The sequence below is a fragment of the Drosophila sechellia genome, chromosome 2L, assembly GCF_004382195.2.
Source record: "Drosophila sechellia strain sech25 chromosome 2L, ASM438219v1, whole genome shotgun sequence".
Lineage (NCBI taxonomy): Eukaryota > Metazoa > Arthropoda > Insecta > Diptera > Drosophilidae > Drosophila > Drosophila sechellia.
The window spans coordinates 3,308,873-3,336,015 of NC_045949.1; the positions used below are offsets into that span (position 1 = coordinate 3,308,873).

The window sequence follows — 27,143 nt, forward strand, 5'->3', positions numbered from 1 at the left end:
GTACTTTCAAATTAAATACTTGCTTTGAAAGACATAAAAATATAATTTAAAGAAACTTTATTTTAATAATATCACAAGCAGACTAGAATACACAACACTTGACTTGCTCACAACAAAGTTTGCTCCACCTGGCGGGAGTGAGACAACGCGAGTGCTATTGAAGGCGCTGGAAAGAGAAACGATTACGTGATTACGTTATAAGTAAAGTTAAGAGTATAGCACAAACTTAAATTATAAAGCTGAAAATAACAACTTAATAATACTCAAGCTAGAAAACCGTTTGGTGTCAGTACAATGCTCGAATTGCCGCTCTTGAGGAGTCCGCGAATCAGCGCCAAATCATCGGGCGTCAGGGACCAGCCGTTCAGTTGACCCACGGACTGAAGTTCCGGGCAGCTGTCCATTAGTAACTGGAAATAAATCACAGTAGGCAAGTATTTAGACGGATTAAAACCAGTACTCTACCTCCACAGACTGCACTGTGAGCTCTGGCGCCAGAGTGAACCACACATCCTCCAAAACTTTGAAATCGTGTTGCATAAACATGCTGAAAAATATATGATTGATTAATTACTGCCGCAAGAAGTATATTATATGATTACCTCATAATATCATCGTCAGTGAACTCCACCGTGTCCACCGCCAGCCTCTTTAGGTCGGTGGAATTGCAGAGGAAGGCCTTCAAGGAACTGGTCAGAATGGCGCTGCTCAGGATCTCCAGACCCTCAAGCTGCTGGAACTTGGCATGTCCGGCTCCGTAGGACAGACTGTCGATCATATAGCAGTCGAGATCAATGAGCGAGGGACACAGGCGAGCCAGCTTGCCCAGCTCCAGGTTCCCCAGTCCCTTGATCATGGTGAGATGCCGCAGATTCCTGCCAATCGGACGCTCCAGCAGGGGCAGCAGTTCGGCCACCACAAATTTGTAGATCTTTAGTTTGCGCAAATTGCGCGTGCTAAGAGCCCTCAGGCTACCCGTCTTGGGCGAGTCCAGATAGAGGGTCTCTAGCCTGGGGCACGTCTGCATGATCACCTGCAAGGTGGCTTCATCCGTGCCTGTGTCGTGGATGTACTTTAGTCGGCACTTGAAGCGATCGTCGACATTGTCGTGAATAAACTTCAGGGAGGCGCCGACAAAGGAGTAAGTGGAGAGCGTTTCCACCTGGGGACAGTGCTCCAGGATGAGGGCAATGTCCGAGTAGCAGATGTTCTCCTCGCCCGGCATGCCCACATCTACAACGGTCAGTGACTGTGAGCACACGCCCTTGGCCAGCAGATCGATGCCGATTTCCGTGATGTCGGTCTCGCCGGAAATGTCCAGAATCTGCAGACGGGTGCAGCAGTTACCGATCTCCTCCAGCAGCCGATCGTTGGCTATATAGGGCACATACAACTTGACCAGCTGCTTGCATTTCCTCACTATGTCGTACATGTAGTGCATGTGCTCCTCCTTGACCCAGATTCCCTTGATATTAAGCACTCTCAGTCCAGCTCCTTGGGCTGCAATCACCTGGAGAATGGAAGGTCATTCAATAGAGTCTTCTATATAGTATTTTACTTGATTACCTGCAGGATCTTTTCGTAGTAACTGAAGGGAAACACCTCGGTCATCAGGAAAGTAACGCCGCAGTTGAGCAGCATCTGCAGGCAGGTGAACCGCATGTTGGCGTCCAGATAGTCCGAGCTGAGGATCACCCTGAGCAGATCCTGGTATATATTGGGAGTGGCTCCCAGCTGGGCCAGATACTCGTTCAGTTCCACCATCACGATGTTGATGTCCAGCTGCACGTCCGGGGCATACTGCGCGTAGCTGATGGTGGACACCAAGAGATTGGCCAGCTCGGCCAAGGCGCTGTCGCTCAGCGATCGCACGGAGCACTTTTTCGACATGTCTCTGTTTTGGTTTTGGCCCAGAGGTAAACAAAATACGACGCAGAAGCCGCTGGGAGATGAGCGCAGGAGAGGATTTGTATTGCTCGTGGTTACATCACTTGGTAGCAGGCGCAATGCTGGTTGTTTTCCTGCTTTCTTTGAGTATTTCTCACTTTCCACGGTAACTATTTGGCCAATATCAGCTAAAGGCGCCTTCCTACACATGCGTGTACCTCATATTTAGGGGTAAAAATAGATTCTAAAATTATATAGGCGAAGGAGACTGTTTCTGCCGACGAACTAGCGAACTGCGCGATCCAACAGCACGACGCAAACTGAGAGTCATGGGACGCCAAAATGTTTGGTTTCCTCGGTTTCACATTCTCAATTCGGCGAGCCACTTGAGTGACCAAAAAAACAATGCTTAACTCGTTTCATTGTTATTTTGATTCGCTTAACAATTGCATTATTTATTCGACAGCATTGGAATAGAGACGTTCTATAGTTTACTTAACTGATTCTGGTGCAAGCCAGCCAGTTATTCTGATGTTTAAACAATGTTACAACTAGTACACAAAATATTAAAACGAAATCGAAGTTTTTGTTCGGTATTCCGCAGCTTTAAGCCTTTTAAGAATTTCTGGTGAATGCAGTTCGATTTACAGATACTCGAATGTGGGAGAATACTAAGAGAGCGTTGGACAAACATTTTTCAGTAGAGATTCTAGGGCTGCAGGTAGCTGGGCAGCTTCATGCGCATGAACAGCCAGGTGGTGAAGAAGGAGACCAGGATGAAAATGAATCCCATGGCGGTCAGCAGCAGGCGATTGAGGTTAGTCTTGCCCGGCGTGTGCGTTTGGTCCATGATGATGAATCCCAGGCCGCCAACGGTGAACAGAAAGCTGCTGGCCAGACCCTCCATGATATACTGCCCATTCACACGGTAGGGCATAAAGGCCACTGGACGCGAGTGTCCGTGCTCATCCACAGTGGCTCCCAGGCTGGGTGGCTCCACAATCACGTCGTATATGATACCTGCAGGCAAATCAGACCTCTGTTTAACCAATCTCAATGATATGAAGCTGAAAACTCACCGCCTGTCACCAGAAAATAGGAAAACAAAATCACACTGAAAACGGCCATCGGCGACGGCATTGGAATGCTGAATCTGCGCACCTTGATGTTCGGCGGCACCAGGATATGGAAGGGCAGGTTATACAGTGTCTCGATCATGATGAACTAATAATTTAATAGCTATAAACTTAAATATAACACCGTTTTTTCAATTTTCGTTGCGGTGTCGCAGAATTTTGCCGGCGTAGGCGGAGTTTGTTGTTATCTATCGAATAGGGATGGGCACTTGTACGATACTCCCCCTGCATTGCTGTATTTCCACTAGACAGCATCTTTGCTTGCAGCAGCATAATAAGCCAAGTCAAGTAAACTGCCTAATAAAATTTGTTTTTTTAAAAGATGCTCAATATATTATATGTAACATAAAACGATTGCCTTAATAATACTGATATGCTGCAGCTGCGCAGTGTGAACAGCCGTAATCATTGGTCATACTTAGTGATGTCACTATTGCGCTCGCGTAGAAAAAGAAGAAGAAGCGCCCAAAATAACAAACAAAACGTAACTCCCGATCAAAAAAGCTTTAAATTAAAGTTAACTAACGAAACTACGATAATGGCGAGTGCCATTAACCAAGCAGCAGGTGGACTGAATGAATTTCTGAAGATACATAGCATAATTAACCACTCCCTTTGCAGGTAAACTGCCGGCAATTGCGAAGAGGGTGCAAAATCTGGGCGACATGGGCGTTTGGCAAAGATCTCGCGCCTTCCACGATTTGATTGGATATATAAATGGCACTAGTACGGCCATTCAAGGCATTAAAACCACAGACGAGATTTTTGAGTCGGAAATGGTCAAGAAGCTGCTGCGGCTCTTCGATGCACTGGAGAAATTGGTGGAGCAAAATCCTCCGTTGGAGCAGCCGCAGCGGTTCGGAAACAAGGCCTACAGGGATTGGGCGCAGGCAATGCGGGAACTGTTGCCCGAACTCCTAGAGCAGCTGCTGCCAGACGATAAGAAGCGATACCAGTTCGAGCTGGGGCAGTATATCACGGAGTCCTTCGGCAATGCCACCAGGATCGACTACGGAACCGGCCACGAGCTGTCCTTCCTCTTCTTCCTGTGCTCCCTGTTCAAGGCCGAGATCCTGCAGGAAGGGGACATCGTGAGTGCTGCGCTGAGACTCTTCAATCGGTACCTTGAGCTCGCCAGGCAGCTGCAGCGAACCTACAACATGGAACCCGCTGGGAGCCAAGGAGTCTGGTCCCTGGACGATTTCCAGTTCGTGCCCTTCATCTGGGGCAGTGCACAGCTGGCAGGTAACCAATGAAGTTAAATCCCTCCGAGATTTCATTTCTGAAACGAATCCTTTTAGTTAAGAGCCCCTTTGATCCCTCGAAGTTCGTGGACGAGGAGATAATCACCGAGTACAAGGATCATTTCATGTTCATCAGTTGCATCGACTACATCTGCAAGGTCAAGACTGGACACTTTGGCGAGCACTCCAACCAGCTGTGGAGCATCACGGATGTGCCATCATGGGCCAAGATCAACGCGGGTCTAGTTAAAATGTACCAAAAAGAGGTAATCTTTAATCAGTTATATGACTAATTTAAAGTAGCTTTATTTGAATACCAATACTATAAATTATCCACAGATTCTCTCTAAGTTTCCCGTGATCCAGCACGTCTACTTCGGAGAACTGATGGCATTCGAGCCCGTCTCCTCTGGCACAACTCTCTCCAACGCGCGACTGGGTCATGTGGCTCCGCCGCCGTCCAAACGCATCTGCATCGGGACTCCAAACTTGGTGCCACCAGTTCCTGTTGCTTCAGCTCCTCCTCCGCCCGCCGAATCCCTCAGCATCGAACTGAATGTGGGCGACTCGAGCAGTGAGAGCAGCGACAACAGCGTGGTACTACGTCCATCCACATCGTCGGCTTCTCTGGTGGCGGCCTCCGAGGGATCAGGGGATAAGCTCAGCAAGGAGTAGACTAAAGAGTGGAGGAAAATGGCGATGATGTAACCTGTGTTAAAAATTCTTATTAATAGCGTTGGCCAATGGTCCAGTAAAAACTGTTTACACAAGTACAATCGAAATTTGAGTTTCTGGGTCTTAAGGTTTCAGCTTTAAAATGGATAGATGGAGCACTTTCCCGGCGAATGTATTTCACATCATTTAATCCTAACTTTTCATCCCCAAATTACCAAAACAAAAATGTAAATCTTAAGCCGAGTTTAATGGAAACAAATGTTCTTTCCCATTTACACGAGAAAAAGCACAAAACTGAAAAGCGAAGAACGAGAGAATAAAAAATAAACAAAATCAATATGGCAAATGAGGCATGCAAATAGATGAACTTATAGTACATCAACTTTTGCGGGGAGAAACAGCTTAAAACAGGACGAATTTAGAGCAAAAAGAGGGAAGCTGGAAAGTGGCAAAATGTAAAAGCAGAAAAAAACTTTTGCGGGGAGTCCCCCTGAAAGCATTATCATTTATTTTCGACACATCATTTATCAAACCGTGCGGCAGGCGCCAGCTTGCCACGCCCCCTCATTTCGTCACTTAAAAACTTCATCCGGCATAGTTTTTTTTTTGTTCATTTTCATTTTCTTCGTTGTATATTTTGAGAAAAAGCGGGTAGGCAGCGCATGCATTAAAACTTTGCCGACGCATTTTGATTGAAGGCTTTCGAAAAACACGAAATGTGTGCTTTTCTCCATTGTTTTGGCACAAAATTTGGCAACGAGCGACCAACTTCGGTCATGTTCATCAATTTGACCCTGCCCACGCCCACGCCCACGCCCACATTCCTGTTTTCAAAAATGAATCCGTTCTGGGTTCAGTTTCAGTTTCTGTTTCGGTTCGGTGTCGGTTTTGTGTTCTTGCAAATTGAATGAAATTTGCGGGTGAGCTGTTGGCAGGCGTTCGAACAAGGTCGAAAACATGATTGAAGGGCGGTGATGTGATAGCTATGATGTCTGTGATGGAGTGGGCGGTTGGCTGGCTGGGCGGACCTTTCAACTTGGCCAACTGGCAAATGTGGCCGGCAGCGGGGCTGACAAGGCTCCGACCGAGATTTCGGTGCTTCTGACCTTTGACACCGCCAGTTAGATGGGCGATTCTGGGAATTCAGTGATTAATTAGCTGGTGAATGCTGTGTTATAGTTAGAGGTAGTGTGTAGAATTTAGTATGTAATTAAATTGCTTAAACTCTTTCGATTTGAGCAGGTGATACCCAGATGTTCCGCCAATATCCTTATGCTTCTATTCTCGGTTTAATTTGCTCAACTTGCTCCAACTAATTACGTAAAAGACCATGCCCATCTCGACTTCTTACAAGGAATTTGCGAAAGTTCGAGCTTTGCTCCTGGAAGTCGAGAAGTGGAGCGCAAGGAGGAAAAGGAAGCCTCACAGGACGAAAAGGAGTCGGCCAAGTGGCTCTCAAACTGCAGCATAACAGGCACAAAGTTGTCGCAAAAACTTGGATCCGCTGGCCAGGAAACTGAAAACGCTGATGGAGCAACTTTGACGTGTGCCGCGTGAAAATTAGTTATTGTCTATAGGATTATTGTGGTCGGGGGCACTGGAAAGAATTAGACTAAAGTAATATTTTATAATCTTTTATTTTTTTTATAAGATTACCCAATTACATTTAAGCATTTCGAAAAATGTATCACCATCATTTTTCGCCTTCATTAAGTAAATTAGTTGGATCCTTTTTTCAAGTGTCCTTAGGGGGGGTGGGAAAAAATGGTTTTGTTGTACCACCTCGATGAAGTAAACTTAGTTCTTGATCAACTTTCGTGTTTTCTTGGCCAAAAGTCGACCGGCTGGGGCGGAGTTCAACTTGGCAACTTTGTGTGCGACATTGACCAGAGTCCAGAGTCCAACTTTCCGGGTTTTCCATCACGTCCTGCAGTCCCAAGATTTACCCATTCCAAAATTAACTTGGGCGAAAATATGCGAGTGGCTTTTAGGGCTCTCTGCTTCTGGTTCTTCGGGTTGCACAATGTTTTCCTTCTGTTTTGCGACTCCACTCACCAGTTGTGTGTTTAACCAGATGACGCCACAAAACACCCAGACGGCCAACACCCACCAGCATCCTTTACTCCTGACAAGGACTGGTTCCTGAAAAGGCACACAGCCCAAATAATGAATACCAAGTGGGTATATGGTATTTCTTTTGGAATTTTTGGAAAGGATTAAAAATATTAAAAGGTTCGTAATCTAACAATCATTGTAATGTAAATTAATATAGTTATCTTAAGCCCTTTAATTTTCTAGCCCGCATATAGCTCATCATACCCTTGATGACTTCGTCTACCCCTTCTTTTCAAACGGATAACCAAAGAGTTAAACGTCCCTGAGCCAAACGCATTGTTGGTGCAGAAGTGACCAGGAGGAGATGGGATTGGGATCAGGAGTTAGGACTCTGCTGTGTGCACGAGAACAATCGGCAGGAAAATGGGGAAATCAGGGCTGGCAGCAGTTTTTCATCGAAAGGACAGCAACAGAAGGCGATTGGAAAACAGATATCTGAGTTATGTTCAGACTGGTGCTTCGATTTCATCACCAATGGAGCTCAATCTCCATAATTACCTTTATAATTCTAATAATTTAAGATAGTAAGACATATATATTATTCGTTATATAATGTTTTTAGCTTCCGTATGATTTGTTATAATAGTAGAGTTAAGTAGTTCTCATAAATGAACTTGAGTTCGAGCCAGGATTGAGTGGCTTTAAGCGACTGAAATTGGCAGCTCAGCCACTTTAACAATTACTCCGGCTCTTTTCCCATTTTTAGCCACTTGAGAGCCATCCTTAATACTGTTGGAATTACAAAGATTAGCGCTAATTTCCGACTACCAACTGCGGCTCCCTGGTTCCCTGGATGCCTGACTGCCTGGCTGCCTAAACCCGTGGATGCCCCCGCTGTTCGCTTAACCCGCCGCGTCATCAAAGGTTACAAATCACTGCCAGCTTCGCCCAACTTAAAATATTAGCCCAAATGGTTTGAGGAAAACTTCGTCATGCAAACATGACTTGGCAGCCTTCAGGCACCAGAAGGGGGTGGTGGGTGAAGTGGGCGCAATCGCTGTGGGAAATTCTGGAGCGGCGGTTGCGAACGCATCTGAAATGTGTGCTGGAAAATGCAGCTTCTTTTTGCACCTTGGGGCTTTTCATTTCGCTGGCTGCTCCTTACTGCGGTAGACATCCTAGTCAGTTGCTATGGAACTCATATCCAGAGTGGAGTTGAATCAGTTCACTTTCTAATGTTTAAGATATATACTTTTATAAATATCTCCACTCTATTTTGCGTGGCCTTTTCTTAGTTGAGCAAACACTGAAATATAAACGTGTGCCCTCTCTTTAAACAGATATTCCAGAGCAGACTTCCTCTTAACTCTTGTGAGTCCCCCAGTTGCTCCGGCGGCTTCCAGAGATTACATCCCATTGATGTGTGTTTTGGCCGCTGGCCAAAATGCCGCTTGGTCCTTCGTTTTATTCCCATCCGAATGGTTGGCCATAAAAAGTGCGCGTGTGCGTAGTTTTTGCTTTTGTTCCACCTCCATGGTGTTTGTTTTTAATAACTTTTGCTATTTGTTTATGTGCTTTACGTGCGTGTCCTGAGGGCCTCGTCGCAAGGACCTGGTCGGTCAGGTGCCTTCCTTATTAATTAGGCCACGAAGTGTTCCGAAGCGAGCCGAACAATGTAGGCAATGGATATTCGATGTGGCAACACTTGTGGGAAAGAGCAATTACCTTCTAATTTATTACTTATGGACTTCACAATGGCCTTCGATTGCAAAGGCTGATATAAAGTTCGTTAAAAACGATTCAATTCCATTCAATTGGTCATCCAATTCTGCGTTTTTGTACAATATTCCCGATTTAAGGCCACATTTGCCACCATTTTTGGCAGCAGAAAGCTCCGAAAATTCAAAAACCACTGCAGTCCCTTGAGCGGATCTGAATGTGTTGACATTTTTATGTGTGCATCTGCTTTCTTAAGTTTTTTTGTTTTGGCATAGTTTTGTTTTCGAACTTTTTCGGATGCCAGGCAGAAGCCCACAGCGAAATATGCTGAGTCCCAGAACGGCATTCAAATGCACAATTGCTGTCGCCTCGGCGGCGTTTGGACTTCCTTTCTTCGTCCTGGCTCCCCATTTTTCTGATTCCTTGCTCCTGCCTCAACGACTTGTGTGTGTGTGCACTATGTAGTCCTTGTTTTTAGCGATGTTGTGGGTATGTGTTGCTAAACTGGAGAAAATAAAATGGTAATGGCTTATGCCAAGCCTTGCAAATGTCATTCCTTGGAGTAAAATATCTTACATTTTGTATTTCTTTAAAATTTAGACACTCACAAGTTAAGTTAATTGCGAGGCTGCGCACACGGCGTATACGTGATATTTGTGTCCAGCTTTTATCCGAGTGCATGCTAAACATCCGGTTGTCTTTGGTTCCGCAGTGGGTGCTTCCTCCCCTCCACTTTCTCCGCATTTCACCCCCTTTCCCCCGCTGCTGAGCTGCTTGATGCTGCTGCAGTCGCCGCTTTTTGGGCGTGCGGCTGTCGCTCAACTTCCGCTCGAATAGAGTGAAAAATAGCATTTTAGTGGGCACAATTCGCCAGGGGCCAACCTGCTCGTGCTTCCGTCCGCCTACCCCACCCACTTCCCTTTTTCAGATTGACAACACACACACACACCGGAAGTGGAAGTGCCAGAGGAGAAAGTAGGAAGAGAAACGGCAGCCATCTTGATTCGAACTGTCAGCCGTTAAAGGCTCGCCAGCCATCTTGTTCTAACCAAATTAAATAGTACAATTTACCATGTGTCTGCGTGAAATGCCTGTGTGTGAGTTTGGTAATTGCGAAAGTTGCCAGCGAAGTTACTCAGTTATAAAGGGAATTCATATGAACAAACACAGACACTCGTACACTAAGCGAAAAGTGAGCAATACAATTTAATTGCCAGTTAAGCCCAGAATTACATCAAAACTATGAAAGTACATAGCTGCTTTAATATTTGCTTATTTTATTTATACAAGGTACTTTGAAATTTCTCTTTGTGTGCGATGCTGCATTTGTGTGCTGTTTTTTATGCGTCGACTGTGCAAAGAAAAGTGCAGAAATTGCAAACGACTTAAATAAGCAAACAGCAGTGAAAAGCTGACATACTCACACACATGCAACTACACGGTGCATGAAGATAGGATCATTTACGACCTCTCTTCGTAAAAAACACATTTTTCGCGCTTTGCTACTTAAATAAACTACTTTTTACTACTGACTGGCTTTTACAGCCGTTTTTGTTGTTTCTGCCCTGCGTTCTTACATACTGTTTTACGTGTGTGCATAAATTGTTAGCATTGTTGTTCTACTTATTTTTTTGGATGGTTACTAAAAAGTTGAGTATTACTTTTGGATGGCAGCCCTGTTTTCTGGGCCCAAGATATGCGCACTGCAGGTGACAACTCTGCTCGTGCTGTGTCTTAAAGTATGCTGTAATAATAACACCATTTACCTTGAGTTAAGTCGTTTCAGAACAAAACTAATTTAACAACTTTATAAAAACTCTAAAAACTTATTCAACAAATGCTTGATTTCCCACGTAAACTTTATTGGAATTGGTCACAAATCTAAATTTCAAATATTCCGCTGGTTTTGCAGGTGAAAAGAAAAATTGCGCGAGTAACCACATTTGTGCGCTCAACTTTATTGGCTATTTTATACGAAATAGTTCGCTGCGTACAGCAACAAATCAAAGTGCACTTGCATGCATTTTTCATTGTTTTTGCGATGGGGAGAAGTTTAAAGTTTAAACTGTCCCCTCGATGGCCATCTAATCAGTCAAAGAGTTGGGCAACTTCGGTCCACTGCATCCACATCCGCGCAGTCGCCGCCTGCAATTGTAACTTTGTGCCCGGAGTTTTCTCCGATTGCGTAACTTTACGGCTCTGTCGGAAAAACCAAACAACTGGCGGCTTTCCAAGCTGACTTCCAAGTGCGTTTGACAGTCGGTCGAGGCTGAAAGGCCAGCAATTTTCGGACTGGCAAAAAGGAGCACCACTCCACTCGCTGGAGGTCATCTCGATTAAAGCCGTGGTTGTGATAAGGACATGCATGAGACTTTCAAAGGGTAGCTTTGAAGAGCGAAAATCGGAGCAATATATGGGGTATTTCCAACAGGTCGTATACTTGATATTAAGCAACTCTTATTATAAATTTGCTGGCACATACACTTCAGAGTTTGTAGAAATATGCTTACTACACCTTTTCACTGGCAAATTCTGCTACTTAAACTGTAATCCCATTACAACCAGTCCTGTTGGCTTAGTAAACCGATTATGGGAGTCGTAATTAAGCTGACCACACTTCCATTGTTACGCCTAGCCAAAAAGCCCGAAAAGCGCGGGCGACACTTGCGGGTGGGCAACTGAGCAGCCGGGAAAAGTGCGAGAAAAGCGGGAAAATTAGTGGCGATAGAAAGCTTTTACTGTTGCCCAGCGCACTTAATTGGAATGCACTTGAAGTGCTCCTGCCGGTTGAAACAGAGACCGCTGCGAAAATGCGAAGTACTCGCCAGCGAATTGGCAGCTGGCTGATGTTGTTTTCCAGTTTTTCCCGCAGTGCCAATTACTAAAGATCGGAATTACGACAAGGATGAAGTTGGGGCGAACCACTTGCCATAATCCTTTTCAATCAACTATGGCGAATCACGGGGATTGAGGGAGTGAGTGCTGCAAGTCGAATGGAATTCGATTCGATTTGATTTCGTATTTATATTCAATTTATTCTAGATATTTGCTGCTCTATGCAGCATTTTCCACTCCGATATGCTTTCCTTGGCTCGGCTTGGCTTGCGCTTTTTTGGCCTTTGCCAAAGGGGAGATGAAATCAAGCAAAACTTGTGCATTTTCATTTTTTTGTTTTGTGCCAAATTGAATCGAATTCGATCGGGGAGCTACGTAGATGATTTTAGATGGACTTTTCTCCAACTTACTGCGAATGCTATGGCGCTTATGTAATAATGTAACAAGCAACACAAATAGCCGCATTCTGATCCCAATAATTTATGGTCCTAGTCAGCCCTGGGCCGTTTTAAAAATCGCTTAGCGTTTTGGCACAAATGAAACATCAAAGATTTACGAGCCATGATTAAGCCATTTTGCGGCGCCTTAACAAAACGGGCAAAAACAAAAGGCCGTAAGCGCGGCTTTCGCCGAAAGGAGGCCTCAGCTCAGCATCGTCCTTTTGGAAAGGAGCGCAAGTGTTTCTGGGCAAAGTGTTGAGCTGAAAGTGAAATTCCCCTTTTTATTTATCGAATGTGTTGAGCAGTGGGGGAAAGTCGTCGAGGGAGCAGCATTTTCCTTATATTTTCCTGAATGAGAACGCTTCGCCTGCCAGAAAGCTGTGAGTAATTGTGCCCTTTAATTGCAGCCTGGAAAATGTCTTTGCAATTTTTATTATACCATTCTGCTTTGAAAGATTTAAATTTAATCTGTAATCTGGAAAATACAACTTTAAAATATACTGTGGCATACATTTACGCTATTTTAGAGATACTTCATTACTTTTCAACCACAAAACCACCTACGATGTTCTTTAATTTGCGAAGAAAACTTATTTTGGGTCTTTCAGGATTGACCACTCGACTTATCTGTTGGGAATCCTGTAAGTCCTCCCATTGTTCCCACACGGAATGAACTTATTTTGTAATTACCACGAGCTTTGCGAGCTCGCTCCTTCGCCAAGGGCCATTACTCATGGCACTCTTTAATTATGCTGGCCACAGATTTGGCTGGCCAATCCAGAGGAAGTTGCTCCGCGTTACGTGGATGTGTGCCCTCCTGGGTGTGGGAACACAATTAAGACGCGCTTATTGCAGGGCAACAGCAAAGTCGATCCCACAGCTGATAACGTGCAATTTGTGAGGGCGTCTCTGGGGGATTCGCCCTCTGGTTTTGCATTTTTTGTTTATTTGCGGCGCCAATCCTTTGGAGGCTTATAGTTTTGTAATTGTTTCGGGACGGACCTCGTCCTCGCTTTTTTTTTTGTGTGCCATTTTCGGACTGATTTCGATGGCTTTATCCCTGCTCGGCACTGCTTTAAATTGCTTGGGGCTTGTAACGATTTTTTTCCGTGTTGTTTGCGTTGTGCGCAATTTGCATTTTGGGAAATGGCGGGAAATTGTGCGCGTTTCCAAGCGTGTGAATAATGTGTGAGCTTACCGAGCTGCTTGCCCCCAAATCCGGATGCTGCCACTTGGGTGCCGTTCCAAAATGATTTGTAGGCATTTTAATCTAATTAATGTTGTCGCGATTGAGGCTGCAAATCGACTGCACACGAAAAAATCTTTGCAATAGTTTTAAAGTCAAGCTGGAGTTTTCCAACAGTGTACTTTAAATTTTAATAAAATGTGTATATATATATAATAGAGAATTATAATTTAATAGCATTATTTAGCTTAACTGGATTGCGCGAAATGCACTTTGGCACCCCGCTGCTAATTGTCTACCAAGTTTTACTTCACCCTGTTTCGTCCTGCGTCCTTCGCATTCGTCCTGCTGCTGCCATTTCTTCCACTCCTCAACTTTGTTCTTTTGCAGCCATTACGCGCACTTGTCGTCGGGGTTGTCATTATGCTTTCATGGCTTTAGTTTTGCCCTGGGCACAAGTTTTCTAAAAAACGAAATATGAATACAAAAATGGCTAAAAGGGGTGCACGGAGCGATGGGAGGAAGTCAACAGACTGGCTGCGAATAGGAAAAGTTTTGAAAACTCTTTAAGTCGCTTTTCGCTGATTGCAAGAAAACAATAACAAGGAGTCACATTAAAATTTAAATCGGTGAGCAAACAAGCCAGACTTTTCAAAATATTTAATATTGTTTTTTACTTTACAGCCATAAGACTACTCTTTGCATTTATCTTCGCATTCCTTAATGCTCTCAAAGGAAGTTCCATCGGTGTCGCATGCAACAAAGTTCTTTGAAGTACACATGTTTTCCCAGGGTAAATAGCCGATTCGAGTAATCAATGTGTTGCAAGCACCTTGGCCAAACAACTCAATAGCACAGCTCGCTGAAAAATACAATTTTTAAGGTTTTATTAAACTAGAAACAGTAGTTTTTTAATACTCACGATCTTTTAAAGCTGAAGCACAGCCAAGTATGAAACAAATTAGGCAAATAATTTTATATAAATGCATTTTAGATATATTCTTTCTTGCCGAGGACAAGTGAATGAATAACACTTCTAATTTTTTGTGTTAATAAAAACTTAAAATGCGCAACTAATAGAATTTTACCCTTGTTAGCTATTTATAAATATTAATTTAGTAAGCGTGCATCTCAAAACAATTAAATATATACAATAGAATCCGCGTCTAAAACAATTATACGTGGTATTAATATTAATATAGTAATCGCAGTTAATCGCGATATTATTCCGTATACTTATTTATGTTTTGAAGTATGAATGAAAAACTTTTTTATATTCTTAAAATCCTAAAATTTTATTTTAACATTCCTTGCATTTAGCTTCACATTCCTTAATGCTTTTGAAGAAAGTTCCTTCGGCCGAACATCCACTAATATGCACCGTCTTGCATTTGTTTTCATTGGGTATATAAACTATTTTTGTGATTAACATTTTACATAGACCAACTCCTCTATATTTAACTCCGCAGACAGCTAAATGACAATTAAGTAAATGGCGTTCATTTAATGGCTAATAGTAATAAATACGAAGTACTTACGGATTTTCAAAGCTGAAACACAGCCAAGTATGGAAAAAATTAAGAAAACAATGCAAGAAAGCTTTATTTTAATTTTGAATTTCGAGCAGGAGTTGTACTTGTGTCTTTCGAATGACTCGAAAAGAATGAAAGTTAACAGCGCAAAACAAGTTAATATCTACAAAAATAATATTCTTTAATGGCAATATATAATATTATAAGTCTGCTTATCATACCAACATTTCATTGAGTTCGACGGCTTTTTGTTTTCGGGGTAATTCATCTTGCAGCAAAAACAAAACACTTGTTTTAACTTTTCTCGGAGAGTTCATATGTTTTGTAAATATAATATTCAATACATGTTCCTTGTATTAACAAAGCTCAGGTTTCTTTACATTTAATGAAAAAACTTCTTCAGATATACGCCCACTTTCTTCAATTTATTTGCCAATCGCAATTCCATGTGGATTTTCCCTTGTCTCTTCGACTGAAATCGAACATTTGATACGAAATTTCAATAAACAGATGATAACAACACTTAACCCTCGGCGGCCCACCTGCTAGCCGCCCCCTTTAAACGTCGACAACCAGGTGATTGTTTTTTTTCGAGTCCCCGGGCATTATTGCGAAAAGCTTTGTGCAAATTTTCTCATATTTCCTTGGTAAGCTCTCCTCAAGGACGACTCAAGACGAGGGCAAATGGCATAAAGCAAATATAAATATGCTAAAGGGGGAAAAATTTGTGAAGAAAATGTATTCTTACTTTTTTGCCATTTGGCCCGGTAATTGTTATTTGATACACACAAAGAGCGAAAAGTTGTATTATTTCGCTTTTGGCACATTTGCCAAGCCAAACAAACTGCAAAGGGAAAACTTAAAAAGGAAAACGATACATTTGAACGAGTGTTTTCTATTAAAGCCAAGACGGGGCCATAAGCGAAATTCAATTAAAAACTTTAAAAGCCGGCCAACAATTTCCAACTGCAATTAGATTAGAGAAAACACACACAGAAAGTCCTGATTGCATTCAAAACGAGATACGGTTGCAATATATACGGATACATGAACGCAGCAGAGATACAAAAACTTCGCTTTGGCAAACTTTTAGCTATTATGTAACAAAACGCAGATGAAGGCTGGCAAATTGCAATCCATACGCCCTAGTCGCCATTTTCTCAGCCATCTGGCCCGTATGGCTTAAAAAAAGGAGTTCCATTTCTTTGCTAATACAGGAAACTTAAACAGTCCCAGTGTGCATTGCAATTATTTATTTTATAAATACAGTTCTAATGCCTAACATTATAGCAATTTTATTTAATTTCGAACTTTGGTTGGTAAAAGCAAACTTTAACTCGTAGTCTTATAAAAGAGCTTTTTGTTGATATGCCAACCATGGGACTTCTAGGGAGTTCATTTAATTAGGAACTTTACACAAACACTCAGTACAACTTTAGGTGAAAAGATGACCGAGCAGTTGTTTATTATGATAAAGACGCATAAAGTTATCAAAGTTGTTGAGCTAGATAAAAACTTGTGAGATAAACATAATGGTGTTTCCTAATAGAAAAATAAGCACACAACTTTGCCATTAGCGTCAGTTTTCGAAGAGTTGAGGTATTAAATTAACTAATAAACAATTATTTGCAAGCAAATTTCAGATTTAGACTTATAAAAGCTTTAAGATACATTGATAGGATTTGTACTATCTAATTCTATCAATTTGTTGGTTGTCATAGTCTCATAAACTGTAATCGACACATTGGCAGATTTTTATTAAACTGACAGCTTTTGCCACTTGATCACACTGTATCATAGATAAAAATTGTGTTTTCCCGAATTTTTTAATGGCGATTTGAAAGCTTCGAAGTGAAATATAATCATATGGCAGCCACGGATTTCCACTCGTGAATGTTTTAAAGTCCCAAAACGGATATGGGTTGGAAAATGGTGCGTTATTTATACCATTTTTCGATTTGTTTGCCTTTCAACTCTTCATTTGGTCATTTGTTATATACGCCAGATCGGATTTATGTTGCCGCTGTCAAGGGTTTCATTATTATTTGTTTCCCGGGACCGTTTCATTCGCAACTTTGCGGCATTTGGCATTTGCATTTTTATGGCAACACTTTCAGGGGCCGCATTTATTTCCCCATCTCGAGTCCTGCGAACCGAGAATTTTATTGCCCCTGCATCCGCTGCCTCGTGCGAGGACCTTTATCTCCTTTTTTCCGGGCTGCGGCTGCTGTTTGGTTCAAGTCGAGGCATCGACAGTCATTTGGCAGATATATTGCAGTCACAACATCGCATATAACACATCAATATCCGGCACGGCCACGCCCACCCACACATTCCGCCCCCAGCCGACGATTTGCACATAAACAGAAGCAATAAGCGGGCGAAGGACGAAGGACACAGGACGAGAGCAAAAACAAAACAAAACTGAAATGTGGCCCAAGTTTGGGGAAAATGTAGGTTGGTGGTGCCCTGCGGAAATCGAGCAGAATGTTCTACATAATTTCAGACATATTCTGAACAAAATGTACCAAATAGTTGTACATTGTATTTGCTAGCTTACGAACATTATTATTGGCTATTTTACTGAAAATACTTTGGGGTACTGTTAAAGATTCCTATTGCAATTTTATTTATTTTAAATTATTGTGAATTCCACACATTTGAAATGCCTGCAATACCATTTTTACTTCGGTATGTACCTAGTAACGAATGTTTGCTGTACCGGATATCCGGTTTTCCAGCATGTGACGGAAGTTGCTGCTCCCCTCGCACACACTGAAGAATTCGAGATGGCCCCCTGAAAACTTTCCCTACATTTTGAAGCTTGTTTTTTGCTTATTTTATTACTTTTTCCCCGTTCTGGCGAAGTGTTGTACGGCCTGCACAAGATCTTAATATCGATATTGATGTCAAATTGTCGCGCGGTTTAATTAAAAATATCCACAGAGTGCAGCAAAAGTGAAACAGAAACAAGGGAAGCCCAGTGCAGTTTCCCAATTGTTGGTGCGCTTTTGTGGCTTTTCTTTTCGCTTACTTTTTATTTTATAGCGCATTTCTGCATTGTGTTGCTGCCCCACAATTGCCGAGTGGCTTGATTTGGGGACCAACACGTTGTCAACTGGTCCGTAGTTTCATTGTGGCCCTAGGCCTCAAAAAGTCAGCGCTTGTCCTGCAAGATTTAACTTGAATTTCACGATAGACATACTATTAAATGGTTGCCTTTGAAATTCAGCAGTAATTCCGTTTTCAAAAAAACATTAATTAATGTATTTACGAGAACATGTGTATTGAGTCATTTGATTTACGTCCGTCGCCTGACCGCAAAATTCTTTCAGCAGATGTCTGACCCACATGTAACTTTCATAAATAAATCCACATGGAAGTTTCCAATTTCATCAATGCCATTTGAGTTCATCACCGCAGCACTGCAGCAATCGGTGATTTTTTCACTCATCATTTCCGCCCCCGAAAGTCCAGCATACATTATTGAATATAATTTAAAATTTATTTTGCCTGCATGCCAGTACGACTACTATAATCATGATGAGGATGAGGATGTTGCCAATTGTTTTTGCCCGATGTCCTTTTGGGAACTCCACTTTCCATTCTGTCCGACATTTTCGACGCCAATTCGCTTTGATGGATAATGAATGATGCAGGGCTTCAATTGTGGATGCTATCAAATATTTATGAATTAAATGGAAAATCATCATACGGATAAGCCCATCGGTGCGGTGGAGGCTGTAATGGAGCATCCTTTTTGATTGTTGACAGAACAACGGCAAAGTGGGATAATTGGAATGAAAAGTGTTGCCGGAGAAACGAAGCCCCGAAATAGAAGTACTTGCCGTTCGATAGGTGTGTACATAATTGAATTATTTTCAGTTTAGCAATGTAGAAACTTATCTGAAAGCTTGGCCAATATAATTAAGCGAGCGAAAATTGAAAAACGCCACGTGCAGTCAACGCAGTATAATCCAAAATAGTCCCCCAAAAATATTCACACAAACTACAAACTTGGCGCAAACTTTGTAAGTAGCCCAGGACGAAAAGGACTTTGCAAGCAGCAGGATGCTGAAGTAACTTCCTTTTCGGCTTGTCGGTGCGCCTTAGTTGGTTTAACTGGTAATTGCAGTTTGCAGGGGGGCGCCAAGGCGAAAATTGCCCCAAAAATGTGGCGGCAAGAAAATGAGTTCGCTGAGGGAAACTGGCGGACTCATAGCCTCCGACCTCGGAAAACACCACTCAAGTTTATGTTGGTACTTCGCGAGGGAATTAAGTTTCCTGGACTATCCTATAGCATGTACAGAAATCACTACTATAAGCTAAAGTCGCTATCTTTATTCCGCGTTCTAAATGTTTTGACAGCGACTTCGCCATATTTCACATTTCCAATCCCTTTCGAGCAATTGATTCGATACAATATTCCTGGCTCGTAAAACGTTTGGCCAAAACAACACGGAGCTGGGCGAATGTGTTTGGATTGTCTCTCGGAAAAGTTTTGAGCTGTAAATAAAATATATAACCATTTGGCACACTAACAGTATGTGAAATGGAAATCGTGCCAAGCGGGGTCAGAATCTGACTCTATTTGCGCTTTTTCCCACATTTTTCCCTGCACTCGCTTCAACCAAAAAGCAGCGTACGTGGACCAGAAAACGGAAAAAACAATTTCCTCGCTCGGAACTGGCTTTAGTTGACCCAATAATGGCACAACAAAATAGAATCCCTTTGCCAATCTATGCAGCAATAGTTGTTCCTGTCCCTCTTGTCCTCCACTTTTCGTTTCTTGGCTCCTAACCTTTGAGGATGTTGCATTTGCGAGCTGCCGTTGAGAGCATGTGGCCTGGGTCATTAAAATCATATGCTGCTCTGGTCAAAAACTGGCGATTTGCTGGCAATCTGATAAAGTTGACTAGCAGCCAGCCTTGAAAGAAATGGAAACACTCACGCACACTCCTGGCCGGAAAGGGAATCCCGAAGGATTTTGATGTAGACAGGATACCCTGGAAAATTAAAGCAAATTAGTAGTAATTATTCAAGCATGCCCACTTTTACACAAGCTTATAGATTCAAATCTATTCCAACCGCACTTCTGTTAATTATAGTATCTACTATCTTGATGAATAGGCTCAAGTTGCCTCACAATCCCAATCGACCCGACATCCTTCTAGAGTAGCGTTTATTGTAATAGATGGGCTTTGTTAGAAAGTTTCCAATATCTGTTCAGCACATACAGCCGAGGGCAAGTAAGTGGAGACCGGCATTATGTTTGTGCCCCATTTTGTGGAGGCCCCCTTGCTCTCTTTCCGCCATTAGTCGGCGAGGGCGGTGGGTGGTGGGTGGTGAACTTGGTACCCTGTGGCGTGCATTGAGTTTCATGACGTCATTAGCGTTAATGGCTGTCCGTGTGCATTATGCAGCAGTTTAAATATTCGCTCTGAATTCATTTTTTGTTTAATGAAAAGTTACACGAGCTGCAAATGAGCAGCGACTTGCATTGCAAATAATGAGCCACAAAGTGTTTGCCATTAAATTTGCGGTCCCATGATGTGGTGGGATGTGATGTGGGTGTGATGTGGAGTTCGCTACGGCCTTTCATCGAATAGTTGAAAGGATTTGGCCCGTTGTCATGGCGGCTTTTGTTTCACGTTGTTAACCAAGTCAAGATAAGGGATTAAGTTCTTTGTGGCTGCAAGCCACTCGATTTTCCCTACTCGCTCTTATCAGCACCGAACTTCTGGATTTCGGGTAGTCATTAATGAGGCGATGACACGTATGGGTTGTGTGATTTTTGAGGGGGGAAATATCCATGACGTTGCCATGGCAGTAGGATATCATCATGAATTTAAGGTGAGCCGCAGCAGTCTGGAGGGCTCTTTGAATTTGCTAGGAGATAAATGGGGACTTGATGATTTAAATGTGTATTCTAATATTGAAGATATCCTATTTACATGATTAGGTTACCAAGAATTAGCAGGATATGTATTGTTTGGGCTTTGTATTCCCATTGCTAGTAGAGTAAAAGGGTATTCTAGATTCAATGAAAAGTGTGTAAGAGGTAGGAGTAAGCGTTTCCAACAGTATATGCTTCATCAGGAACACTAGCCCAGCGGCAGACAGGTAAAATATTATATTTATACTAGAATAAGAAAACCATAAAAATAAAAACATAAGTACGATTGTCACACCTTTGCCATTGGCATTAAACACCTCGCTGTGCGGACATCGCGATGCTCATTTCTTTCTGATCTTCCCCTACTATTTTATAACCCTTTCATATTTAAGTCCTTTTCCCCGCTAGATGTTGCAGCTGAAAATGGGTGCAATACCCCTTAATGTATGGCCCACTTGTGCTTCGCACAAAAAACCAACTTGCAAGAGCTTAGTCAGCGCTTACACGCAAAACTCGCACACATCGGCCAGTCATGGAATAGCGAATATATATCTATATGCGCACATGTATATATTCTCCGCATATATGTAAGTATGCCTTTTTGTTGTCTGAATTCAACGAGGCATGCAAAATGCCACCGAAATGAAATGTGCAAACAACCACGCCGAAACAGGAGCAGCGACTAGTTGGCCAACGGCTGTAGTTTTAAATTATTCTGCGCAATTTTATTCCAGACCGTGCTCGCCTTCCCAAAAAGGTGTTAATCAAATGGCCAGTATGTCCTGCATGATAAATGTCCAGGCGGGAAAACACATTGGGAGCAGGGTGTGGCCAAATCCCTGAGGCTTTTCCCTTCTGGGTATGGTTTTCCCTAGGGCTGAGTAATTTTCAAATTTCATATCTTCTTGCTCATGTTTAATGCTAACCTTATATTAGTAAATTTTAGTTCAAACGAATAGCTCTTCTTGAAAATACCTAAGTAGATTTAGTTACATTTCCAGCTACTTAAACTTAAATTGCAAGTCTGATGATGTTGCCTGAATTTCCACTGCTCATCGGGAATTGAGCTAGTTCCCCAAATGGCACTCAAATTCCCGCCATATTAAAAGTTGCGGCTTGGCCTTGTTCTGCGGTTAAGCCCGAGCCCTATGCCACATGCCCCGAAAAGTATGCCACGTTGTTGCCGTTGCAAGTCTCGCCTCTTACGCTTTTTTGCTGCCTGCATTTTATGGCTCTGCTGCACAGTTAGTATGTGTGTGTGTGTGTGTGCGAGTGAGATGCAGAGTGTGTGCGAAAGAGAGCGCAGCAGAGTAATTGTTACATGCATTCGAGTTGACTTGCTGCGGTCTATCTGCAGCACCTACCCGTCCGCTTCCCTCGGCCCATATGCATTGGCAATTTAATGCCACGACAATGCCGTATTATTAGTTATCCTTGCCGCACGCCCCCCGTCCCCCGCCTCCTACCACGCCCCCTGTGAAACCGAGTTGTGCATAATAAATTAACCGCATGGCCGGTTCGAGTTTTGCTCATTAAAGCGCATTTGTATTTAGTTGTGCATAAAACATTAAGCGAAAATGAGCCAACGTGACCAGGACGAAACGCATGTCCTTCCCAAATGCCCATGTGTGCGTGTCGGGAGTGCATGTGTGTGTAATGCTCTAGGTGTGCGTGCGTATGCGTAATTACACTGGCTGCTCACTCGAATCGAATTCATTTCAATTCACATTTAGACGACCAAGTGAGAAGATCGCCATCGAACTTGGAATTTGACCCGCTCCTGGGAAATCACCAGTAATTATGTGATTAAAACGCTCTCGGCTCGTACGCCTAGTATTGATTTTAAATTGAATATACTTGTAATTAACTGAAAGGCCTTCCATTATGCCCACTGCACATGTGGCGTGGATTTTGACCGAATTGGAGCAAAGTGTGCAGAAATTCAGTGAAATTCCGAGTATATATCGTTGAATAAATAGTATCCTAGCGCTATCAATATTCATTTCATATTAGGAATTCTCTAAAATGTTATAAAATTCTGTGCACATTTCGCAGAACAAATCGTCCCACATATTATAGTCCAAAATGGAAAAATAAACATAACCATAAGTTATCTGCTTTCCAGGCAAAAAAAAAGGCCTTCATATATAGAAAAGGAAAGCCTTAAATATTATGATAAACTTTATTACTCGAATCCTCTATTATATGCATGAAAATGCAATTTATTTGCTAAATACCGCAGGGGAGGGGGAAATGACCCTAGAGAGCCACATTTTCTTCCGCCCTGTCACATTTGCTTAGGCCTCCTGCAGGAAAACAATTTAAACTTTCATTACAGTCAACACATTTTGCCCTTCTTTTCGGCCCTCTCACACATTTGGCCGCTTGAGCGACACTCATTCATAAATACGAGACTCTCCATGGGAGTGCGAGTGGGGCCATTTTCCAGCTGCTTCACATCCTTGAGCTCCCCTTCTTCCTGGGACTTCGGACTCCATCTTTTCATCCCTTTCGGAATGTAGAGTACTCTTTAATAGGGGGTACAAACGATGTCTGGAAAATTTGAACACTTATTATATGATTTATAATCATATTGCAATAATCTTCACGAAGTAATGAAATGATCTACAATACTGATAAGTACATTCCAATTAAATGGCTCTTTTTCTGTATTTATTTAAATAAAACTAAAGGCCAAGTGTATTTAACACAACTCTAAGCTACGGCGACTTGCCTTCCAATTGGTTGTGAGAAATTCTCAGGATTTTTGCGGCATCTTCTGTAGTTGTAGTGGTGTTGAGTAATTTCCAGCAACATCTGTGGCCAGCCCCCGCGTTTCCGCATCCTTTGCACCCTTCTGCGACTTCCGTTTCCGCTTTCGCCCTCTTATCATTATTGCTCATCAAGCGTTTCTAATGAAGTCGTAAAAATTGAAAACTTTCAAGGCATGTGAGCGCGTCCTTTATCTCCTACCCCGCCCATCGGCATGTCCTTTTCGTGGCGTTGCGGCTTATGTGTTTTGCTTTATTGCCTCTTCTTATTTTGGTACAGTTTTCCGCGCCCGTCATTTTAGCTGGGCACTTTTTATGAGTCTGCCGCCAGTAAACGTTTATTTTTCTGCGGTTTTCCTCGGCTTCTTTTGGATTTCTTTGTGTGTTTTCCGCATTTGTTGTGCAAACTCACATTATCAGCTTTAAGCACTCTATGCCTGCAGCTTTATAAGCTGGCACACGCCAGCAAATATTTACTGGCAAACTCGGTTTGTTTTCTTGTTTGTTCGGTCTCGACCGCTCTCGATTTAATGCTAATTTGGTGTTTCGACTCGTAAATAATTACAATTGCCAATGGACAAACATGAGCCCCAGGAATTGTTTAATTTCTGTTTGGCTGAAACATCCATCTGTGCTGGTTTGCAAACACTAAAATAATTATTCTCATTTTAGGTGTCAATTTACATTTTTGCAATGCGTTCTCTGATAATTTATGAATTTATGAAAACTGAAGCATAGAAATGAAAATTGGAACTCGTCTGCCTGAGCTATTTTTGTCTCAGAAAATGTCACTTTTTGGTAAAATTTTTCGAAATTAATTTGACTAAATTATAAGTTTCCGATCTCGGATATTTCCCTACCGTCCTTCATAATGGTGTGCCGCTTCAATCCCTTTTACATTGGACCAGCTCCACCCAGTTGCTGCACGGACTTGAAGTCCGATTGCGATTGCCCACCCTGCTCACCGGATACAGGGTATCAGGAACCTCGACCCGTTCACGAGGAGTGCAACCCGGGTGTGTCGAAAAAGGAGAACAAGGAGAGCAAGTGCAATCCTCCTTGCAAAGAAGCCCCCAAAAAGGAAAAGAAGGAGAAGAAGTCCGAGAATAAAGATGCCAAAAAAACTAAATAAAATTGATTTTTGCTAGAAATTGTTCTTATTAAAATCTTTAATATATCCTATTCTTTTTAAAACACAAAATGGAATCGTGGTGGATACGCATGAGCATCGGACTTGGCTTGTTAAAATTCAATTACACGCAGATTGCAGCTACAAACATGAATCCATTTATGCGCCATATCAAATCAAAGTCAACCGCAAAAATATATTTTCAAATTGAATTCTCCCATAAGAGAAAGGCGCAAACGTGAAGAAGCGGTCATAAAAACTCAATAAACGGCAATAAAATACGTATACGTATATAAAAATATGCCAAAGCAGACTTCAAACAATTTTCTCGGTCTAACGTTTTCTCTCCAAACGAATTTTCATCTCCTTCCTGATTTTCCCGGTCTGGCAGCGATTGCGCGTCCTTTGGCTCCTGGAGGCTGACTAATTTCATTTGCCACCCCCTTTTGAAGGAGCTGGAAAAGTGAGGGAGCTTGTAATTGATTTCATTAAATCATTTGCCCAGCGAACAAGAATGAAAATTGTTAGACAATGGGAAATTACTAAATTAGACTCGTTTTTTACAATTCATTCGCCATCTTTGATGTGCACTAAAAGTTATGGCATGTGTAGCAAACTTTTCCAGCTTTTCCATTTCCCATTTGCATTTTTCTTTTGCATTTGCTCAGTTATCAGCCGCAAGCAAATAACTCAGTCATAAGCAATTTTTCTTTTCCCATTTCCGTTGGCAAATGAAAAGCGGGAAATTGATAGTTGTTTAGTGATGTTTAGTTTGTCCTAGGAATTCAGATTGATGATATAAATAACTTTCTTCTTTTTCTGATCAAAATGTTTTGAAAACGTCATAAATTTCCTAAAAGGAACTTTTATTATTTTTGTTAAATCGTGCATCTTAAAGACTTACTTATATTTCTTTCTATTAGTGAGCTGACTTCTATCTCCCAGAATTTGTGCTCCCATTTCGTGGCTCATGTGTCACCGGCATTGTTATCCTTTCCCTTCGCTTTGAAAATGGAATACGAATTTTTCGGTGCTCGTGCTGGCTCCCAGCAGTCTCCCATTTTCTACTGCCATCGTTTGAGCACTGGGCTATATCCACTTGGCCCCCTTCGACGTCTTGGCCATTTATATATGCATACCGATGCAAATGCTGGCTGGGCTTCATTTATCACTGGCGCTGACTTTTATGCAAGCCATAACTTCTGGGATGCGTCTGGGGCGGACATTGATTTGACTGGCGGATCGAGGCTCTTGGCTGCCGACTTTGCTTGGCCGGATTGATGACTTCTGTTTGCCACGTTTTATTTCCATTAATTAGACTTGTAATTGGCATCAGGTGTCGTTTTTGTTGCCATTGCCGTTGCCGCCCATCTCATTGTTGATACCTCAACCCGCCTTGTATTTACTGGCAATTGTGGCTAACGATTTATTTGCATACAATCATGCAATTCTACTCGGCTGCTGCTGAACTGAGGGGGATTAGTCGAGTATTTGCTCTCCAAGTAGCTAATTAGTTGAGCAAATTTGCAGTGCTTGATTGTGGGGGTGGGGCAGATCCTTGGTCCAAGGGTTATGGTTTGTGGCATTCGGATTGATTTCAATCAATACATTTACTTGCAATTAAAGCTGGTTCTTTTGTTGCAAGTATTGGCTAGTCTTCGATAATATACTTGCCACACAAATGTAACTTTAACCTGCATAGTTAATAGAAACGTTCTTATAGTTCCATCATGTTTATTTGCTTGCCCCCAAATCGAAGATTCGTTTTACTATCCTCGTTACTTATGCATATGGCAGTCGACAGCGGATGGAGTATAATAAAATAAATAAAATAAAATATTAAATGCCACTATAAATTTGCCCAGTCCCAACTACAAATAGCTGTCGAGCCACTTGAAGCAACACTCGCAAATTATGTATACGCGCCGTTGGCCTTCCTGCGGCGCAGAGTGGGTGGATGGGTGGTGGTGGATTGTGCGATGGTGCTGTTGTGGCAGCTGTGGCTCGGACCAAGGACAAACATTTCGGCAGTGGCTTGTTATTCCTGCTCGTGCGTGTGTTAATGCCAACACGTCGCGCTGTGTTTGCGTCTTCATGCTTTCCAATTAAGTTGAGGAGATAAAACAAAAGCTAGAACCAAGGTGGAAAGCCGGGCGAAAGTAGAGTTTCCCCTCGAAATGCGGTACAATGCCGTCGACTCGGCTCTCAGTTTTGGTTTTGTTTGTTGTCCTTTGCTATTTGTTGCCTGTCAAAACAACTTTACTTGGAGCCATCATGCGTGGCAGCGAGCCAAAAACATTGCCTATCTTTGGACGCATTCCGAGTAGTTAACTTTTGGAGATGGCGAATAGCAAATGGAAATCGATTGAATCACTGACGTTGTTCGTCGGCATAGATACCCCATACACACATAATTTAGCAGCTTATGTAACAGATTGTTAATCACGGCTAAGAATGAGGGACATTGTGGCTATTTTACTGGCCATATATGGAGGGAACTATCTAATAGAAGTATGGCTTTCAAATAAAGTTAAAGGTCCGTACCAATTTCCTCCACAAATTAATCAGAGTTGACAATGAATCCATTGCTCGAGATAATTTCGAAGGCCCAATCATATTGTATTGCTCCACCCCCTCA

The 27,143-nt window shown here is 42.4% G+C and overlaps 6 protein-coding genes across 9 annotated transcripts; 2 read left to right on the forward strand and 4 right to left on the reverse strand.

Moving 5' to 3' along the window:
* Positions 1–40: 40 nt before the first annotated feature.
* LOC6613239 lies at positions 41–2,203 on the reverse strand. 3 transcript variants are annotated; one of them, XM_032713940.1, is made up of 5 exons: positions 1,567–2,203; positions 603–1,510; positions 466–547; positions 294–410; positions 41–166 (listed from the first exon to the last, which is right to left on the reverse strand). In XM_032713940.1, the coding sequence occupies exons 1-5, from the start codon at positions 2,095–2,097 to the stop codon at positions 155–157; spliced, it is 1,650 nt and encodes a 549-aa protein (XP_032569831.1). In that variant the 5' UTR covers positions 2,098–2,203; the 3' UTR covers positions 41–154. The 3 variants fall into 3 exon arrangements, with proteins under 3 accessions (XP_032569831.1, XP_032569830.1, XP_002037716.2); XM_032713939.1 differs by having other exon boundaries at positions 264–410; XM_002037680.2 differs by having other exon boundaries at positions 41–410.
* A 105-nt stretch (positions 2,204–2,308) lies between these two features.
* On the reverse strand, positions 2,309–3,208 carry LOC6613240 (putative oligosaccharyltransferase complex subunit CG9662). Its single transcript, XM_002037681.2, has 2 exons — positions 2,967–3,208; positions 2,309–2,907 (listed from the first exon to the last, which is right to left on the reverse strand). The coding sequence occupies exons 1-2, from the start codon at positions 3,103–3,105 to the stop codon at positions 2,597–2,599; spliced, it is 450 nt and encodes a 149-aa protein (XP_002037717.1). The 5' UTR covers positions 3,106–3,208; the 3' UTR covers positions 2,309–2,596.
* Positions 3,209–3,467: 259 nt separating this feature from the next.
* LOC6613241 (serine/threonine-protein phosphatase 2A activator) lies at positions 3,468–5,043 on the forward strand. Its single transcript, XM_002037682.2, has 4 exons — positions 3,468–3,589; positions 3,645–4,268; positions 4,325–4,533; positions 4,607–5,043. Exons 1-4 carry the CDS (start codon positions 3,562–3,564, stop codon positions 4,940–4,942), a joined length of 1,197 nt encoding a protein of 398 aa, XP_002037718.1. The 5' UTR covers positions 3,468–3,561; the 3' UTR covers positions 4,943–5,043.
* Positions 5,044–13,791: 8,748 nt separating this feature from the next.
* On the reverse strand, positions 13,792–14,419 carry LOC116801671. Its single transcript, XM_032722651.1, has 2 exons — positions 14,100–14,419; positions 13,792–14,039 (listed from the first exon to the last, which is right to left on the reverse strand). The coding sequence occupies exons 1-2, from the start codon at positions 14,164–14,166 to the stop codon at positions 13,870–13,872; spliced, it is 237 nt and encodes a 78-aa protein (XP_032578542.1). The 5' UTR covers positions 14,167–14,419; the 3' UTR covers positions 13,792–13,869.
* Positions 14,420–14,462: 43 nt separating this feature from the next.
* Positions 14,463–14,936, reverse strand: LOC116800297. The gene is made up of 3 exons (XM_032714287.1): positions 14,931–14,936; positions 14,716–14,872; positions 14,463–14,650 (listed from the first exon to the last, which is right to left on the reverse strand). The coding sequence occupies exons 1-3, from the start codon at positions 14,934–14,936 to the stop codon at positions 14,478–14,480; spliced, it is 336 nt and encodes a 111-aa protein (XP_032570178.1). The 3' UTR covers positions 14,463–14,477.
* Positions 14,937–22,346: 7,410 nt separating this feature from the next.
* On the forward strand, positions 22,347–24,577 carry LOC6613242. Of its 2 annotated transcripts, XM_032721867.1 has the most exons (2): positions 22,347–24,174; positions 24,285–24,577. In XM_032721867.1, exons 1-2 carry the CDS (start codon positions 24,117–24,119, stop codon positions 24,506–24,508), a joined length of 282 nt encoding a protein of 93 aa, XP_032577758.1. In that variant the 5' UTR covers positions 22,347–24,116; the 3' UTR covers positions 24,509–24,577. The 2 variants fall into 2 exon arrangements, with proteins under 2 accessions (XP_032577758.1, XP_032577764.1); XM_032721873.1 differs by having other exon boundaries at positions 22,347–24,577.
* Positions 24,578–27,143: the final 2,566 nt, after the last annotated feature.

Coding starts and splice junctions, on each gene's coding strand:
- LOC6613239 (XM_032713939.1), bottom strand. CDS start 2,097: ATGTGTAGGAAGGCGCCTTTAGCTGATATTGGCCAAATAGTTACCGTG. Junction 1,511..1,566: donor ACTACGAAAAGATCCTGCAG/GTAATCAAGTAA, acceptor TCCATTCTCCAG/GTGATTGCAGCCCAAGGAGC. Junction 411..465: donor TCACAGTGCAGTCTGTGGAG/GTAGAGTACTGG, acceptor ATTTATTTCCAG/TTACTAATGGACAGCTGCCC.
- LOC6613240 (XM_002037681.2), bottom strand. CDS start 3,105: ATGATCGAGACACTGTATAACCTGCCCTTCCATATCCTGGTGCCGCCG. Junction 2,908..2,966: donor CTATTTTCTGGTGACAGGCG/GTGAGTTTTCAG, acceptor ATTTGCCTGCAG/GTATCATATACGACGTGATT.
- LOC6613241 (XM_002037682.2), top strand. CDS start 3,562: ATGGCGAGTGCCATTAACCAAGCAGCAG. Junction 4,269..4,324: donor GGGCAGTGCACAGCTGGCAG/GTAACCAATGAA, acceptor GAATCCTTTTAG/TTAAGAGCCCCTTTGATCCC. Junction 4,534..4,606: donor TTAAAATGTACCAAAAAGAG/GTAATCTTTAAT, acceptor AATTATCCACAG/ATTCTCTCTAAGTTTCCCGT.
- LOC116801671 (XM_032722651.1), bottom strand. CDS start 14,166: ATGCATTTATATAAAATTATTTGCCTAATTTGTTTCATACTTGGCTGT. Junction 14,040..14,099: donor TGCTTCAGCTTTAAAAGATC/GTGAGTATTAAA, acceptor TGTATTTTTCAG/CGAGCTGTGCTATTGAGTTG.
- LOC116800297 (XM_032714287.1), bottom strand. Junction 14,651..14,715: donor TGTTTCAGCTTTGAAAATCC/GTAAGTACTTCG, acceptor ATTGTCATTTAG/CTGTCTGCGGAGTTAAATAT.
- LOC6613242 (XM_032721867.1), top strand. CDS start 24,117: ATGAAAATTGGAACTCGTCTGCCTGAGCTATTTTTGTCTCAGAAAATG. Junction 24,175..24,284: donor TCAGAAAATGTCACTTTTTG/GTAAAATTTTTC, acceptor ACATTGGACCAG/CTCCACCCAGTTGCTGCACG.